Source organism: Cololabis saira, chromosome 11 (genome assembly GCF_033807715.1).
Source record: "Cololabis saira isolate AMF1-May2022 chromosome 11, fColSai1.1, whole genome shotgun sequence".
In the NCBI taxonomy this organism is placed as follows: domain Eukaryota; kingdom Metazoa; phylum Chordata; class Actinopteri; order Beloniformes; family Belonidae; genus Cololabis; species Cololabis saira.
In genome coordinates this window covers 7,656,869-7,676,868 of record NC_084597.1, presented here as the reverse complement: position 1 = coordinate 7,676,868, position 20,000 = coordinate 7,656,869, and the positions used below count along the sequence as shown (strand labels likewise).

General features: G+C 36.7%; 1 protein-coding gene across 1 annotated transcript in view; it reads right to left on the bottom strand.

Annotated features, from left to right (window-relative positions):
• The window catches only part of LOC133454859 (inactive tyrosine-protein kinase PRAG1), a 40,956-nt gene extending 21,513 nt beyond the window's left edge, over nt 1-19,443 (bottom strand). Inside the window, 6 exon segments of the mRNA XM_061733580.1 lie at nt 15,420-15,445; nt 15,447-15,889; nt 18,649-18,798; nt 18,801-19,238; nt 19,240-19,342; nt 19,426-19,443. Of these exon segments, the coding sequence (XP_061589564.1) occupies nt 15,420-15,445; nt 15,447-15,889; nt 18,649-18,798; nt 18,801-19,238; nt 19,240-19,342; nt 19,426-19,443 (1,178 nt within the window).
• Between the last annotated feature and the right edge of the window lie 557 nt (nt 19,444-20,000).

The window sequence follows — 20,000 nt, the reverse complement described above, 5'->3', positions numbered from 1 at the left end:
AGGGGGGATGATTTGGACCGTTTTTATTTCAGGGGGGGATGATTTTAACTGTTTTATTACATTTATATCCCCCCTCAACTCGAGTACTGTCGATAAGGGTTGACTGACAGCTATTTACTCGTTGGAGCCTCGGTCCTACTGTTCATCTCTCCATCAGACTCCTCCGTCCATTCATCTGAAAGTCTTCAGCATAAATCACCGGAGGAGGAGGAGGAGGAGGAGGAGGGAAGCGAGAGAAGCGCTGGGGGGAGACAGAGGGTTGGGAGTCTCCAAGCGAAGGATCTGCTATCACTTCACACACAAAAGAGCAGCGAGGAAACGGCGGGGGAAGAGGTGACGAGGGTTATAGACCCACGAGGATGTGTAAATATGCAGGTTTTCCTCCAGAGGATGCGCCTGGACTGATGGTCTTCTTGAATGAAAGGCTTCCTCATTTAAAAAAACAACAACATCGTATTGTTAATTGAGATGCATCCTAATTCCCAGTTTCAGCCCAAACATCCTGCCTGCTCGTTTCCTCCCAACTGATGCAATCACGCCGGCCTTGCCGGGGAATAACTGGTCGGACGGGGTTTGTGCCGTCTTATCAAAACCAGATTTGGAGGATAAACAGTTTCAGTTGTTGTGTTTACACACACGGCAAACCGACGCTGCGTTACTGGGCAGAGTTTAGAGAGGGGATCGGGCCGCCGTGACGTCTGAGAGTCACAGGAGGTGCACACTCGGGGCCTGATTTACTAAAGGTTTGCGTGTGTAAAAACGTGTGCAAACTTGACATCACCCGCAAACCAATGTGCAAGCTGATCTACTAACAGCGTGCAAAGAGGACTGCGTCTCTCAAATGAGCAAAATAGCACACGCTTGTTCATTTAGTACTTTTGCCCTGATGAATAATCAATATGGGGCGTACCCGCCAGAAAGCGCTAAATACTGGGAGGGGAAAATGCAAATAGGTTCATTTACCACACGCAATGAGATTTACCAAGCCTGAAAGTAACTATGCTCACGTTTCTGGGTAAAGTTTGACAACCTTATTTTTTTGTTAGAAGGAACCCCTAGGAGGAATAATAGGGGTGTTGTCATCTTGGATTTTTTTGCTGTAACATTCAAATACTCAATTCATGCATATGGTCACAATAATGGTCAAAATGTACAGTTTATATGCAAAATCTTCAATGTTCAAGATTTTATATTTAGTGAAATGGATAAAACATCAATTGAAAAACATTTTTTTAAATTGTATTGCTATATTTTGTCCAATATTGGTTAAAAAATATGACTTTTTTATAGGCGTTTTTAACACACACATAATAAGCATCTTTTTTCTTTTTCTTTTTTTTTACAGTGAAACAAATTTTCTATGAAATCCTCTGTCAAAAACGTCTATAAAAAAGTGATATTTAGTATCCAATATTGGCTAAAATATTACAATATGATTCATAAAGGCTTTTTTACTATTGTTTTATCTATTTGCTTAGATATACAATGTTTTAATCTTGACAATTATGCATACAAATTGTACAGGTTGACCAAAACTGACCATATGCCTGAATTAAGAATGTGAATATTCTAGCGCCTCTAGTGGTCACCAGCTAAAAAAATCAAGATGACAACACCCCTTAAATTCCTTCTATAGATTTGTTCTAACAAAAAAAATAGGTTGTCAAACTTTACCCAGACATGTGAGCAAAAGTCTTAACGGAGGCTCTTTTATAAAGTTGCCCCTTGACTAAAAGGAAGGTGCTAATCTGCTGCTGCTGTTTTTGTGGCAAGGAGGCGACATCCAAAATCAAAGAATACGCAGAGAGAGAGTCTTTATTCTGCTGCATGCTATTTTAAAAATGTTTGCACAAGTTTTATTAAAGGCCACTTTTTCTTTAGTTCTTCGCCTTATATCTTGCCACCTTCTTTTAACCTCATCTGCCGTTCTTTTTGTCTAACCAACTGCATTTATTCTATCGCAGATTTTCTCCCATATTGCGTTTCTTTTGGTAATGTTTAAATTTCTTTGCTGTAGTTCATGAATGTTTATTTGCCTCTTCCACTAATATCTCTAACTCCAACTCGTCAAATTTACTTTTGCGCTTGCGACTATCCTGCTTTCCATCCAGACTCTCCATGGCGCAAACCGTAAGACGCAACACCTCATTTAAATACTGCTGTTTGCACCTGTTATCAATTGCGCACGCAATCTTAGTTGATCACCCGCAAAACACACAACAACAGCACGTGCAAACTTTTTCAGTGCACACGCAATTTAGTATTCTTTATTTAGGATCTTAGTAAATCAGGCCCTAGGAATGGGTGATATTTTACCGTTCACGATAAACCGTCAAAGAAATTCCCCATGGTAAGAATTTGTATCTCACGGTAAAAACGATAAATTCCCGTTGATGACGTTTTTGTGTAACAAACATGGCGGAAGGCGGATCTGAGAGCGAGGAGCTCGTCGTTAAACGAGGCTCCAGCTCCGTTATCCAGAACTGGTTTGGATTTATAAAGAGTGACGAGGAGCAAACATCATCTATTATATGCAGAGTCTGCAAAAACAGAAGGAAATGGTTGTTACATTTTGATATAACGTTTGACTATTACGTAAACAAATTGCTATAGTATCTAATTTGTGGCATATTCCAACCACAGGTTCATTTGCACATTTTATTTATATTAGAAGGTCATCACTGATAGGATTTTATTTTCAGTGAACTTTTATTTATTTGTCCTGTTTCTTTATTTATCAGGTTGTATTTTTTTCTACTTTGTAATTTTATAAGCTAAGAAAGCTTGAAGGACAACGGTACTTTTGCTGTTTGCACTGTTATCCCACTGTTTAAGCCATACAGTTTGAATAAATGTTGAATTTGTTCTTACATTTCAAACTTGTTTCATTTGAGTTATTACAGTTTTGCAGTACAGGTGTACTAATTTAATTGTTTTTTATTAATTCAATTTAATTGGTGTAGTTTAGTAGCATTTAGTTTTCTTTTAGAGCAGTGTTTTGGCTCCAAAGACTGAATGTGGTGATAGATTTATAGTTACAAAGGTGGAGTTGAATTGGTATTTTTTTTATCGTCATTTTTATCGTTATCGGGATAAATGCCAGAAATTATTGTGATACATTTTTTAGTCCATACCGCCCATCCCTAGTTCACACTACGGAAGAGTATTAGGGCCATGCAGGAGAAAAAATATTTGAGAGGGGAAGATTTTTTTTTATTGTGCACTTCGAGAAAAAAGTTGAAATGTCGAGAAAAAAGTCGAAAAGTCGAGATTAATGTTGAAATACAATTTCAAGAATAAAGTTGAATTTTCATGAATAAAGTCAAAATTTCGCCTTTTTTCTCAACATTTCAACTTTATTAATGACATTTCGACTTTATTATTTAAATTGTACTTCAACATTAATCTCGACATTTCGACTTTTTTGCATATTGAAAAAAATATATTTTAATTTTTCTCCTGCCAGGCAGGAGAAAAATAAAAATAATATTTTAGAGGAGGAAGATTGAAATGTCGAGAAAAAAGTCGAAAAGTCGAGATTAATGTTGAAGTAGAATTTTGAGAAAAAAGTCGAAATGTTGAAAAAAAAGTCGAAATGTTGAGAAAAAAGTCAAAATTTCGTGAATAAAGTTGAAATGTTGAGAAAAAAGGCGAAATTTCAACTTTATTCACGAAATTTTGACTTTTTTTTCGAAGTGCACAGTAAAAAAAATTTATTTTTCTCCTGCCTGGCCGTAATACTCTTCCGTAGTAAAACAATGGTGGCTGGTTTCACTTCCTTCGCTGATGCAAACACGTAAAATGAGGAGAGAGAGTGTAACGTTTTCGGACCACGCAACAAACACGACCTCCGAAATGAAAAAGGAGATTTTACAAGACTGTGTGTACAAGTAGTTATGGCACGTCTGCTGTGACATGTTTTACGCCACGTGTTGCGCAACACCGTGATGTCACAACCAGGTGGATAAGGCAACCGTTTGTGATCAGCCGGATATGAAACCAAAGATCCGTTAATGTTTGACAGATCCTGGCTTGTCCGCCCCCCCCTCACGTATCCTCTCATTTATGGTGACAAAAAAGCCTTTCTGCATATTTAACTGTTGCTGCCTCTCACCTACGGGAGTTAATACATAAATAAAGACAAATCTGTTTCCATGATTGTGATGCCATTCATCATAAATTATAAAAACAAGAAACAAGATGTGAGGTTGTGAATAGATAGATAGATAGATCTAAATCGATTTCCCAATTCTAAATCGATTCTCATATTAATTCCTAAAAATCGATTTATGTGTCTAAAGATTGATTTTTCATATTTTTTTAAATTTTTTAATTTTTAATTTTATTTATTTATGTTTTTTTTTTTCATCATTACATTACAACTTTTGGTTATTTTTTTGTTTATCCCCAAAAAAGGAATGTTTTGTTGGACACGAGAATAACTGGTGCCATGTTTTTGCCTTTAAATATGTTTAAAGGTATGAAAACATTAAAGTGTTCAGTTATAATTGCATAAATTGTCTATATTTCATTACTTTGTAATACTGTCTTGGGGTTACATTTGCAAAAAATGCTAAAAACCAAATGCTCAAAAATTAAAAACCAAAATAAAACAGTTTTTTCAGCTGTTGCATGAATGATATGACTGTAGTTCTGCAACATATGAATACTAGTATTATATTGAGATTAAACAGCAAGTATTGCAGCTAATGATGCTGTAAGGACCAATCAGCTCCCAGAATGCTGATAGAACTGCTGGTTTTTAGCATTTTATGCTAATGTAAAACCAAGACAGTATATAAAGTAATTACATTTAGACAATTTATGCAATTATAACTGAAAACTTTAATGTTTTCATACCTTTAAACATATTTAAAGGCAAAAACATGGCATCAGTTATTCTCGTGTCCAACAAAACATTCCTTTTTTGGGCATAAACAAAAAAATACCAAAAGTTGTAATGTAATGATAAAAAAATAAATAAATAAAATAATATTAATTAAAAAAAAAAAAGAATTAAAAAAAAATCGATCTTTAGACATATGAATAGATTTTTAGGAATTAATATGAAAATCGATTTAGAATCGGAAAAAAATGATTTTTTCAACACAGGCCTAATAGATAGATAGAGTATCTGTCATCTACCTGGACTGCAGGTCCCGGCTCTCTAAAGCCCCTCCATGTGGTAACACGACTCAGCGGGAGTCCTGCGGTGCTCAAAGGTTCCCGGCAGGAAGAGCAGCAGCAGCAGCCATCAACCGTGTGAAATCAAAGTGCTCATTTCTCCTCGCAGGCAGCGAGGAGATGCTCGTGGCTGGAGACGGTAAACCAGGACGGCTCGGGCCGAGGGAGGGAGGGGCCCCGGCCCCCCCGCCCCCCCAGCACTACTCCACGGAGCAAAGAGCAACTACATGTTATTTCCATCGGGTGGTTTGGGAGTTGCCAGGGGCAACAATCTGTTCCCTCGGCCCCGCCTGTTGCAGCCTCCGGGCCTCAGTGTTGAGGAAGGGCAGAGACTCGGACCCAAGCCTGACGTTAGGGCTGTGCGATTAATCGATTTTAAATTTAAATCGGATTTATTAATCAAGACGAAGTTAAAAAAAGGAAAATCGGAAAATCAATTTTTTATTTTGTTTGGTCAAGAAGATTGTTAATGTTGTCAATTTACTAAACTCAAGGAGGATTTACAGTATCTTTCAGTTGCACTTCATTCCCAATAGGGAAATTTGTTAATTTTTCTTTCAAAATAAAGATAAAATATTTGAAACAATTTATTCCATTGTCTTTTGTAGTTTTACCAAAAAAATCGAAATCGAAATCGAAAATCGGGTTTACAGGAAAAAAAATTGGGATTTTATTTTTGTCCAAAATCGCCCAGCCCTACCTGACGTAATCACCTGGACCAGTGTGTCCCAACCTGGGGGCCGGGCCCCCCCCTGGGGGGCCGCCAGAGATCTCTGGGGGGGGCCCAAACTTTGTCTGCTTTAAAATTATGCAGTTGTAAAAATTATATTTGCGAATGAGTCAGTCATAGGAGATTGTTAGGAATAATTTATGAATGTCTTGAATATTTTTTGTGTTTTTTATACACTGGTGACAAACACAGGAAATTATTTCATTACTTATTATTATATCATTATTCAACATTTAATCTACTCCAACAGGTTGTTAAATACGACGGAGTATTAGGGCCAAACTAAGACAAAAAAAAAGGAAATTACGAGAATAAAGTCGTAATATTAAATATATTATAAATATATAAATATAACTTCACAAGATGCTCAATATTCCTCATTTTTACACAGGGAGAAGAGTTCTCATAAATTATATTCTCATAATATTACGACTTTATTCTCATAATGTTACGACTTTATTCTCGCATTGTTACGACTTTATTCTCGCATTTTTACGACTTTATTCTCGTAATATTACGACTTTAATGTCATAATATAACGACTTTATTCTCATAATGTTACGACTTTATTCTCGTAATATTACGACTTTATTCTCATAATATTACGACTTTATTCTCGCATTGTTACGACTTTATTCTCGTAATTTTACGACTTTATTCTCGTAATATTACGACTTTATTCTCGGAATATTACGACTTTAATCTCACAAATATAACGACTTTATTCTCATAATACGACTTTATTCTATTACGACTTTATTCTCGCAACATTATTACTTTATTCTCGTAATTTCCATTTTTTTTTGTCTTAGTTTGGCTCTAATACTCCGTCGTAGTTAAAGGATAAATGTTAAAAAATCTTGTTCTCATATTAAGAGACTTTTCAGAAATATTTTGATGTCCTTTTATGTCCTTTTGTGCGTATTTTATACATTGGTGACACAAAAGGAAGGTGAGAAAAACAAAGTCATATGTATACAGGGTAAACCAAAGAGAAATGTATAAAAAAAACATAATTAATGTTAATTTCTTCAATTAAAGACTATTTTGGTGCCAGTACGTACGGGTCGGGGGGCCCGGCTGGTCTTAGACACAAGTAGGGGGAAACAAGGAAAAAAGGTTGGGAACCACTGACCTGGACGACCCACACATGTCAGGCCCGGATCAGTTTAGTGCTTGGGTCGGCAACCCAAAATGTTGAAAGAGTCATATTGGACCAAAAACACAAAAAACAAATATGTCTGGAGCCGCAAAAAATGAAAAGTCTTGTATCAGAATTAGAATGAAGGCAAATGGCGAAAGGCGAAATGTTGAGAAAAAAGTCGAAATGTCGATAAAAAAGTCGAAATGTCGATAAAAAAGTCAAAATGTCGAGAAAAAAGTCAAAATGTCGAAATTAATGTTGAAGTACAATTTCGAGAAAAAAGTTGAAATGTTGAGAAAAAATTTGAAATGTTGAGAAAAAAGTCGAAATGACGGGATTAAAAAGGAAAGGACAAAGAAAGAAAAAAGAGAAAAAAAGGGAAAAAAAGAAGAAAAAAGAAAAAAAAACAAGAAGAAAAAAAGGAAAAACAGAGAAAAAAAGAGAAAATAAAGAGGAAAAAAAAGAAGAAAAAATGGAAAAAAAAGGTCAAACATTTTTGAAAAAGCTCCAGGAGCCACTAGGGCGGCGCTAAAGAGCTGCATGCGGCTCTAGAGCCGCGGGTTGCCGACCCCTGGTTTAGGGGAATTAAAACCACAAAAGGAGGTGTTTCCCAGTCTGATCACACACTCTGGGAGGAAAATTTTTCCTCTTTTTAGATATCAGTGTTTCCCAACCCTGGTCCTAGGGGCAACACTGTCCTGCAGGTTTTAGATGTTTCCTGCTTCAGCACACCATGATACAAGTGCCTGTGTCATCAACAGAAGTGTGCAGACCTTGATGACAAGTTAATTAGGACCATTAATTAGAATCAGGTGTGATGATGAAGGGAAACATCTCAAACAGGGGTGCCAAATGTGCGGCCGCATGCGGCCCGCGAGAATTTTCCAACGCAAAAAACAGAAATGTTAATTTACTAAAAAGGAAGGCATAAATAATTACCATGAATCGCAGCATATCCGATAATATATTTCTTCTACAAATCCATCGTTATTTCACCAGTTTCCGACATTTTTTTAGTTTTCTAGAATGCATTTGCCGCTTTTATTTCTTTGTAGACGGTCGTTTATTTTTATTAACTGACTACTATTATATATTTTCGCAGGAAAAATATCACTGCTAAAAAAGATGATAGAAGATATTTATTCTGAGAATTTCAGTTTTGAATACGAGGATAGTGACAAAGTAAAACAGTTAAAAAAGAAGTGCTGACTTTTTCGGCACACTGGCGTAAATATCCGTGCTAATTTTGAAAAATAAATGCACTTAATTGTACTGGAAAAATCTCTAAATCACAAAGAAACACTCTCGGATGTAATAAGAAAGATTTTGCTTTTAATTAAATTTCCTATAAAAAAAAAATAATATATTATAAATATAAATATAAAAAAAAACATACTTGTTTCTGTTTATCTTTGTAAAATGATATTAAAAGTATCTTACATAATTTGAAATAAAACGAGAAATTTCAAGAAAAGATCCTGAAGAAATATATTTTACATAATTAGAGTGTAAACAAAGTGCATATTTCCTTTAAAATTAACTAAACTGATATTGGATTAGATAACATAGTAAAAAAAAGAATTAGAAAAAACATTTTCTGCACCGTTTTTGTTATTTTGTACGACGGAGTATTAGGGCCAAACTAAGAAAAAAAAAAGGGAAATTACGAAAATAAAGTCATAATAATATGAGAATAAAGTCGTAATATTACGAGAATAAAATCGTAATATTAAATATATTATAAATATATAAATATAACTTCACAAGATGCTCAATATTCAACATTTTAACACATCTTCCTGTTAAGTTCTCATAAATTGCGACTTTATTCTCATAATATTACGACTTTATTCTCATAATATTACGACTTTATTCTCGTAATGTTACGACTTTATTCTCGTAATATTACGACTTTATTCTCGTAATATTACGACTTTATTCTCGTAATATTACGACTTTATTCTCATAATATGACGACTTTATTCTCATAATATTACGACTTTATTCTCATAATATGACGACTTTATTCTCATAATATGACGACTTTATTCTCGTAATATTATGACTTTATTTTCATAATATTACGACTTTATTCTCATAATATGACGACTTTATTCTCGTAATATTATGACTTTATTTTCATAATATGACGACTTTATTCTTGTAATGTTACGACTTTATTCTCGCAACATTATGACTTTATTCTCGTAATTTCCTTTTTTTTTTTTGTCTTAGTTTGGCCCTAATACTCCGTCGTAATTTTGAGTGTACGGCCCATGAGAAAAAAATTGGTCAAATCTGGCCCGCCAAGCAAAATGAGTTTGACACCCCTGATCTAAAACATGCAGGACAGTGGGCCTTGAGGACCAGGGTTGGGAAACACTGAGATAGATACATAGATAGATAGAGAGATGGAGAGATTTGTGGTTAAAAACCATCTGTGCCTTTTAAATCATTCAGATCCCCTGAGGGTTGCTCTCCTCGCTGCTGCTACGTTTTTTCCAGCCATAAAGCTAATAAAAGTCCAGTTTCTGCCCGGTAATACCTCAGCAGACCGGTGGCGCTTGGTCTCCCGTGGAAACCGGTGTCCAGGGACTCTTGTTTATTAAAAACAGTAAACCCGCCGATAAACTTGGAGCTGTCTCTCCGGCCGACGGCATGTTCCCACATGTGTTTTCAACGGAGTATTTTTACCCGCGCAGAATGCTGGCGACGGTGTAACAGAGGGAGGGAGGCGGCTCCGTGCTAGAGTTACATACGCGGACATGACGGACCCTCGAAATCAGCAATCTGCATTTCTGACGGCAACATTTGGCCCGAGTGTATTCTGGGGAGAGGATTAAAAACAGATATGGTACCAAAAATAATCAGAACGTGGACGAGGGAAGGGAATGGATAAGACTTTTATGATTCCAATTCCATTTCCGGTTCTTTATCGATTCCCCTTATCAATTCTCATTTGGAAAAAAAGGACAACAATGAGGCAAATGGCGTTAATATGATAGGCAGCGTTCGTTAGTTAATTAGTTACCAGCAATATTACTAGCTAAGGACTAGCTAACGTTGCTGCTGGGCTGAGAATTACTGACATTAGTCCTAGAGTGGATCGAAACCTGCGGGTTTTTAGCATTTTATGCTAATGTAAAACCAAGACAGTATATAAAGTAATTACATATAGACAATTTATGCAATTATAACTGAAAAGTTTAATGTTTTCATACCTTTAAACATATTTAAAGGCAAAAACATGGCATCAGTTATTCTTGTGTCCAACAAATCATTCCTTTTTTGGGCATAAACAAAAAAAGACCAAAAGTTGTAATGTAACTATGAAAAAGAATAAAAATAAAATAATAATAATTAAAAAAAAAAAAAAAAAAAAGTGATCTTTAGACATATGAATCGATTTTTAGGAATTAATATGAGAATCAATTTAGAATCAGAAAAAAAACGATTTTTTCAACACAGGCCTAATAGATAGAAAAATCGATTCATGTGTCTAAAGATCGATTTTTCATATTTTTTTTATTTTTGTATTTTTTATTTTATTTATTTATGTATTTTTTTTTCATCATTACATTACAACTTTTGGTTATTTTTTTGTTTATCCCCAAAAAAGGAATGTTTTGTTGGACACGAGAATAACTGGTGCCATGTTGTTTTTGCCTTTAAATATGTTTAAAGGTATGAAAACATTAAAGTGTTAGGTTATAATTGCATAAATTGTCTATATTTCATTACTTTATACACTGTCTTGGGGTTACATTTGCAAAAAATGCTAAAAACCAAATTCTCAAAAATTAAAAACCAAAATAGACAAAAATGGAACAAATAAAAACGGAATGTGGGAAAAAATTAAAGGGATTTCATGCATCTCTGTTTCCTCCCTGGATCTGTTTGGTAATTCTGACCCACGATGTTTCTGAAAGCAGTTCTATCAGCATTCTGGGAGCTGATTGGTCCTTACAGCATCATTAGCTGCAATACTTGCTGTTGAATCTCAATATGATACTAGTAGTAATATGTTGCATAACTACAGTCATATAATTCATGCAACAACTCAAAAAACAGTTTTAACAACACTAACCCAAATCAATATCGGAATCGAATCAAATCAAATCTTGATAATCGATTCTGAATCTTAAGAATCGGAATCGAATCGGTTCTTGATATAGATATATATATAGATATATGCAGCAGCAGCGTTTGTATTGGGCGCCATGTTTACTGCTGTCTTACACAACGTGTGTAATGACGTCGTTCGTTCACTGGAATCGAAGAGGGAATCGTTTTGCAAAATTTGCAAGAACCGGTTCTCGATTCCCATCCTTAACGTGGACCCAAACAGCTCAAAAAAACACGGGTCTGTCCAGCAGGCTCCGTTTTGTGTGTTAATCAGAACCAGAGAAGTCACACTGCCGGCGTGAATAGAACAAGGCGTGCATTGAGGAAACCCCTCCTCCCCGACAGTCTGAATGATCACCAGGCGCTGATTCACGGCCGGATAATAATCCCCTGAAGAAGAGGAGCCACTGTGGGATGCGCTGCTGCAAGCTGCAAGGTGCATGCAGGCGCAGACAATGTGGCTTACAGTCAACAAGCGGCGCCGTCGCTGCGCCGCAGACACAGGCGACAGTAATTCAGACCCTCGTCTCTCCCGTATTTACAGAAAACAGTTACTCATTCTCTCATTTAACTGATTGGAAAGTTTAAAATGTTTTTTTATTTTATTTAAAACTTTAGATCAGGGGTGTCAAACTCATTTTGCCTGGCGGGCCGGATTTTACAAATTTTTTTCTCGCGGGCCGCACACTCAAAATAACAAAAACGGTGCGGAAAATTTTTTCTCTAATTCTTTTATTTTTACTATTGTTATCTATTCCTTTATCAGTTTAGTTAATTTTAAAGGAAATATGCACTTTGTTTACACTCATATTATGTAAAATATATTTCTTCAGGATCTTTTCTTGAAATTTCTCGTTTTATTTCAAATGATGTAAGATACTTTTAATATCATTTTACAAAGATAAACAGAAACAAGTATGTTTTTTTTATATTTAGCTTTTTTATAGGAAATTTAATTAAAAGCAAAATCTTTCTTATTACATCCGAGAGTGTTTCTTTGTGATTTAGAGATTTTTCCAGTATAATTAAGTGTATTTATTTTTAAAAATTGGCGCAGATATTTACGCCAGTGTGCAAAAAGTGTGAAAAAGTCAGCACTTCTTTTTTAACTGTTTTACTTTGTCACTATCCTCGTATTCAAAACTGAAATTCTCTGAATAAATATCTTCTATCATCTTTTTTAGCAGTGATATTTTTCCTGCGAAAATATAAAATAGTAGTCCGTTAATAAAAATAAACGACCGTCTACAAAGAAATAAAATCGGCAAATGCGTTCTAGAAAACTAAAAAAATGTTGAAAACTGCTCTATTTGTGGAATAATGATGGATTTGTAGAAGAAATATATTATCGGATATGCTGCGATTCATGGCAATTATTTATGCCTTCCTTTTTAGTAAATTAACTTTTTTTTTTTTTGCGTTGGAAACCTCTCTCGGGCCGCATGTGGCCCACGGGCCGCACATTTGACACCCCTGATTTAGATGTTCTAGTGTTGTTTCTGTCAGCCTGTTTCAATTTCATTTTAGTTTTTATTAGTTTTAGTCACGTTCATACTCCTTTTAGTCGTGTCAAGTTTCAGTCGACTAAAAGTCTGAGCATTTTAGTCTTATTTTAGTCAGAATTGTCCAGGACCATTTTAGTCTAGTTTTACTCAAAGATTGTATTTAGCCAAACCTATTTTACAATTCAAACAAGGTTATCTTATTATTATATCATTGTCACCTTATAGACTTAAGAATACATTCATTCCAGATACAGAAGACTCTAATTTGAGTTTACAACATATTTCCGCATTTCTCCCACATTGGGTTTTCTTTTCCACGTCTATGAAGGAAAGTGTATCCAAAGATCTAAAGATTAAACTGGTTTAAAGACTAAACCAGAGGAAACTACTGAAAACATGGAGATTAAGGTTCTTTGTTAGAACCTTTCGTCTGGTTTTGGTCAACGAAAATGAAGACACATTTCAGCAGAGTTTTTATTTTGTAATCTACATTTTAGTCTGGTTTTTATTCCTCACGTGACGGTTCGGGCGTTTCTTTGCCCGAACCGTAACGTGCACCCAGGTGAGTTATACATCAAAATGTGCGTCTCGATCCTGCGACGATGGGCATTACTTTTCTCAGTCAAAAGTGTTACATTGGCGACGATCAATGCCAAAAAGCGCGCCCCCCTTCATCTGATTGGTCCATATCCGATAGTTCCTACTTTCTGCCATAACTTTTGAATGGTTTGACATAAAGAGTCAGGTGGTGTTTTGAGTCCTTGACTTTTATTGGCGAAAATTGCACGTGCAAGGGCCCGTTCATCGCTGCTTGCAGCTTTGATTATATTATTGTCACCTTATAGACTCAAGAATACATTCATTCCAGATACAGAAGACTCTAATTTGAGTTTATAACATATTTATTTTTCCGCATTTCTCCCCGTCTTTTTCTTTTTCGACAACACATTGGGTTTTCTTTTCCATATCTATGAATGAAAGTGTATCCAAAGTAGGGCTGTTCGATTTTTCCCAAAAATAAAATCTCGATTTTTTTCTCTCAAAATCCGATTATGATTACGATTATTTTGTGAATTGACAAAAGGCAAAGAAATTATTTCAAATATGCTGTTTTTTTATTGAACATTTGCCCCATTGGGCTTTAAGTGCAAACTTTGCTCTTATTAAACCAAAAATGAATGAATAAAGTGCAAAACTCTGTAAAATAAGTTGAAAAAAAGTTTTAAAAAATATAATAAAATATAAAGTTTTATCTCTGGAAAAAAGAAAATCAGCAAATCAGCACTTGCAAACATACAATAAGTTATATTTCCAATTGAATAAAACAAGACATTTTCTAGGTATTGAGAGGTATTTCCATCAATCATTAATATATGTGCAGACAAGATTAAAAAAAAAAAAAAAGGGAAAAATCGATTTTACGAGTTTCACGTTTTAACATCGTTCTAATTATATAATCGTGATTACGATTTAAAATCGATTAATCGAACAGCCCTAATCCAAAGATGTAAAGATTAAACTGGTTTATAGACTAAACCAGAGGAAACTACTTAAAAATGGATATTAAGGATCTTTGTTAGAACATTTCGTCTCGTCTCAGTCAACGAAAATGAAGACACATTTTAGCAGTTTTTATTTTCTAATCTACATTTTAGTCTGGTTTTTATTCCTCTATGATATTGCATTATATATTTAATTATCGTTATCGTAACATGACCTGCATTTTCGTTGCGTCTCGTTTTCCTCGGGTGATAAAGGTTCGTTGACGACGATATTTAGTCATAATTCTCCTCGACGAAAGCAACTTTACGAGGAACTAAGACGGTTTAGAGAGGTTGTGTTAGTGCTCAATCCGGCTTCAGGATTAATAATTTAAGGTGGAAATTAGGAATGGCCGATATTTTACCGTTCACGATAAACCGTCAAAACAATTCCCCACGGTAAGAATTTGTCATTTTGCGGTAAAAATGATAAAAATAGAAGGAAGGAAGGAAGGAAGGAAGGAAGGAAGGAAGGAAGGAATGTATGAGCCTGAAAGATAGATAGAAATCGATTTTCATATTAATTCCTAAAAATCGATTAATGTGTCTAAAGATCGATTTTTCATATTTTTTTTAATTTTTTAATTTTTAATTTTATTTATTCATGTATTTTTTTTTCATCATTACATTACAACTTTTGGTTATTTTTTTGTTTATCCCCAAAAAAGTAATGTTTTATTGGACACGAGAATAACTGATGCCATGTTTATACCTTTAAATATGTTTAAAGGTATGAAAACATTAAAGTGTTAGGTTATAATTGCATAAATTGTCTATATTTCATTACTTTATATACTGTCTTGGGGTTACATTAAAATAATAAAATAGAAGGAAGGAAGGAAGAAAGATATGAGCCAGAAAGAAAGAAATGAGCCTGAAAGAAAGAAAGAAAGAAAGAGAGAAAGAAAGAAAGAAAGAAAGAAAGAAAGAAAGAAAGAAAGAAAGAAAGAAAGAAAGAAAGAAAGAAAGAAAGAAAGAAAGAAAGAAAGAAAGAAAGAAAGAAAGAAAGAAAGAAAGAAAGAAAGAAAGAAAGAAATGTGGAGATAGATTTATAGTTACAAAGGTGGAGTTGAATTGGTATTTCTTTATCGTCATTTTTATCGTTATGGGGATAAATACCAGAAATTATCGTGATACATTTTTTAGTCCATACCGCCCATCCCTAGTGTAAAAGCCTCCGTGGGTCTTACCTGTGCAGTTTCTTGGGCGGGGGGGGGCGGTGGGTTGGGGTCAGAGTTGGCGGGCCCCTTCCCTGCCACCGGCAGCTCCGACGAGCCGCCGTGCAGCGGTTGCTTGGCCGGCATGCTCCCGCTCTGCTGGCCCTCCTCCTCTGCGCCCGCTCCCCCCTGACAGGCAGCATTGTCGGGGCCCGCCGGGGGGGCCGGGGGGGCCGTGCCTGGCTCCGTCACGGGTGGGGGGGCGGCGCCGCGGCCCCGCCAGTCCCTGCTGGCCTCCTTCCAGGCGGTGGTGGCACCGCTGGGTGGGGTTGCCCCGGCAGGGCCGGCGGGCGCCCTCCTCTTCTCCCGCTCCTCCTCCTCCTCCTCTTCCTCGATGCGGCAGGTCCAGCCGGAGCCGTGGGGGCCCGGCTTGCCCCACGGGTCCGACGCCGCGCCCCGATCGCCCCCGGCGACCTTGAAGTAGAGGTGGGTGCAATTTAGGCCTGTGTTGAAAAAATCGATTCTCCGATTTTAAATCGATTCTCATATTAATTCCTAAAAATCGATTCATATGTCTAAAGATCGATTTAAAACAAAAACAAAAAAAAAAAAAATTCTTTTTTCTTTTTCATCATTACATTACAACTTTTGGTACTTTTTTGTTTATGCCCAAAAAAGGAATATTTTGTTGGACACGAGAATAACTGGTGCCATGTTTTTGCCTTTAAATATGTTTAAAGGTATGAAAACATTAAAGTTTTCAGTTATAATTGCATAAATTGTCTATATTTCTTTGCTTTATATACTGTCTTGGGGTTACATTTGAATAAATGTTAAAAACCAAATTCTCATTAATGGAGAAAAAATAAAACCGATTTCATCCGTCTCTGTTTCCTCCCTGGATCTGTTTGATAATTCTGCCCCTCAATGTTTCTGAAAGCAGTTCTATCAGCATTCTGGGAGCTGATTGGTCCTTACAGCATCATTAGCTGCCAATACTTGCTGTTGAATCTCAATATAATACTAGTATTAATACGTTGCAGAACTACAGTCATATAATTCATGCAACAGCTGAAAAAACAGTTTTATTAACACTAACCCAAATCAATATCGGATCGAATCGGATCGTGATAATCGATTCTGAATCTTAAGAATCGGAATCGAATCGATTCTTGACATTTGAATCGATCCCCAGCCCTAGTGCAATTCATCGATGTGTCGATGCATCGCGATGCGTCACGTGACGATTTGGAATCGATTAATTAAATTTTTTTTTTTTTTTCTTTTTTTATCCTATCCAGATTCCAGACTGAATAAGCTGCTGAATCATTTCATTTTCAAGAATGCACATTTCTTATTGTTCACTTGAAATATGGCAGATATGTTTACACTAAATAAATTTGATGGAAGTACATATCTTGTTTACTTGAATTAATGGACTCATTAAATCCAGGGCTTGACCGTTTTCAGTGTTTTCCGCCAATAGAGGGCGCTCTCATGCAAGTGCAGCTTTCCCTGGTCAAAGTTAAGTAAGTCAAAGAGCAAATGTTTACATCGTCATAAAATACATTATTTTGTGTCTTTGAAAAATACATGTCAAATGTTCAAAAAACCTTGTTATTTACTTAATGAGTGTTGTTAGAGGAACTGAGTTAATTGATTGGCTATTTATTTACAAATGTAGACGCAGATGAAGACAAAATCAATCTTGTATGGAAAAAAGCATTAAAAATCACAATAATCGAAGAATCGAAGCTCCAATAATCGAAATTAGTGATGCACCGATTATTCGGTAACCGAAATTGTTCGGCCGAAAATGGCAAAAAAACACTTTCGGTGTTCGGTGGAATAAGTGGGGAAAAAAACGAACAATTAATAACAGCGTTGTAAAATAAGGAAATAGACTGGCCGCTCCGTCCCGTAACGTTGCGCACCACAAACATAAATCGTTGGCCAACCAAAAACTAACCCCATAAGAATTTTACCTAACATTCACCAGGAAGTGGAACCAAAACAACATAATGCTGGGAAATTAAAAAATGTAATTTTTTTATGTTCAATAAATATTTTCTACCTTGTAATTTTGTAAAAGATTTTTTTCTTTGAAAAGCATGCCTAAATCTACGACGGAGTATTAGGGCCAAACTAAGACAAAAAAAAGTAAATTACGTATAGAAAATTATTCTCGTAATATTACGAGAATAAAGTCATAATATTACGAGAATAAAGTCGTAATATTTTGAGAATAAAGTCGTAATATTACGAGAATAAAGTAATATTTTGAGAATAAAGTCGTAATATTTTGAGAATAAAGTCGTAATATTACGAGAAAAAAGTCATAATATTACGAGAATAAAGTCATAATATTTTGAGAATAAAGTCGTAATATTACGAGAATAAAGTCATAATATTTTGAGAATAAAGTCGTAATATTACGAGAATAAAGTAATATTTTGAGAATAAAGTCGTAATATTACGAGAATAAAGTCGTAATATTTTGAGAATAAAGTCGTAATATTACGAGAATAAAGTAATATTACGAGAATAAAGTCGTAATATTACGAGAATAAAGTCGTAATATTACGAGAATAAAGTCATAATATTTTGAGAATAAAGTCGTAATATTTTGAGAATAAAGTCATAATATTACGAGAATAAAGTCGTAATATTTTGAGAATAAAGTCGTAATATTATGAGAATAAAGTCGTAATATTACGAGAATAAAGTCGTAATATTACGAGAATAAAGTCATAATACTAATTATATTATAAATATAACTTCATAAGATGCTCAATATTCCTCATTTTAACACAGGAGAAGATGCTCTTCCTGTTAGAGTTCTCATAAATTATATTCTCATAATATTACGACTTTATTCTCATAATATTACGACTTTATTCTCATAAATTATGACTTTATTCTCGTAATATTACGACTTTATTCTCGCAACATTATGACTTTATTTTCGTAATTTTACAACTTTATTCTCATTATATTATGACTTTATTCTCGTAATTTCCAATTATTTTTTTTTGTCTTAGTTTGGCCCTAATACTCCGTCGTATAAATCAAATGTATTTGATTCATGCAATGGTGAAAAAATTGGCAAAATAAATGAAAAACTGCTGAAGAACCATGTTCAGTATTGTTCGGTATTCGGCCAAGTGTTTATTATTATTTTCGGTTTCGGTTCGGCCACAAATTTTCATCACTAATCGAAATCAAATCGAATGGTGAGGTATCCTTGTTTGCACAGCCCTACCTTGAAGTGCTCTCTTTGGTGGAGACGAGAAGAACACGGGCAGGTCGGGCAGCGAGACGGGCGACAGCACGGACGAGGAGAGGGCGGAGGCGCCCAGCTTTGGGGAGCGGCTGGTCCGCTTGGGCGGGATGGGCGGGCTGGACTGGGGCTTGGCTGCAGCGTGGGGGAGAGCGACGCCTCCATCAGCAGGGAGGGGGCGCTGTGGCTGGGGCTGGGCCAGCGGAAGGCCGGGCCGGCCGCCTCCTTGCGGGCCGTGGGGCTGAACCGGCAGCGGGTGCTGACGGCGGAGTCGGGGCTGCTCAGGTAGAACGTCCTGTTGTTGTCCTCGGTGCGGGCCGCCATGACGCTGATGGTGGCCCGCGGGCTCTCCCGGGACCCGTCCCCGGGTCCCCAGCTCGGACTGCTCCGTCGGGGTCCGGGTCCGGGGACCCGGGAGGGGACTGCAGCCCAGGCCCAGTTCCCGGCGTTCCCGGCGGCCGGCGATTCTTCTTCTTGGTGCTCTCGGCGTAGATGGGTTCGGGGCCCCCCCTCGGCCCGGGGAGCCGGGGGCCGAACACGGGCTCCCCGGGCTCCCCGGGGCCGGGTCCCGTCCGGGGAGGGAGTCCGTACTGCTGCGATACGACGAGGAGGAGTCGGAGAGGCTGCCCTGCTTCGACAAGACGGGAACGGACTGGACGGATGCTGGACCCGTCGCCTTGACGACGGGGGATGAAGTGCTGGAGGCGCCGCTGCTGCCGACGCCGTTGCTGTGAACCGTGGGAGGACTGGAGGGACAACCGAGGACAGGATCTCCATGAAGGTCTCCTGGAAGGGAATGGGTGATATTTTACCGTTCACGATAAACCGTCAAAAAAAATACTCACGATAAGAATTTGTCATCTCGCGGTAAAAACGATAAATTCCCGTTGATGATGTTTTTGTGTAAAGCTGAGGAAGGAAGGAAGGAAGGAAGGAAGGAAGGAAGGAAGGAAGGAAGGAAGGAAGGAAGGAAGGAAGGAAGGAAAGAAGGGGGATAAGGAAGGGAAAAAACAAGCAAAGGAGGAAGGAAGGAGAAAACAAGGAAAGGAAGGGAGAAAAGAGGAAGGGAAGAAGGAAGGAGAGAGCAGGAGGAAAGAAAGAAAGAAAGAAAGAAAGAAAGAAAGAAAGAAAGAAAGAAAGAAAGAAAGAAAGAAAGAAAGAAAGAAAGAAAGAAAGAAAGAAAGAAAGAAAGAAAGAAAGGAAAGATAAATTCCCGTTGATGACGTTTTTGTGTAAAGCTGATTTTTGGAAGGAAGGAAGGAAGGAAGGAAGGAAGGAAGGAAGGAAGGAAGGAAGGAAGGAAGGAAGGAAGAAAACAAGGAAAGGAGGAAGGA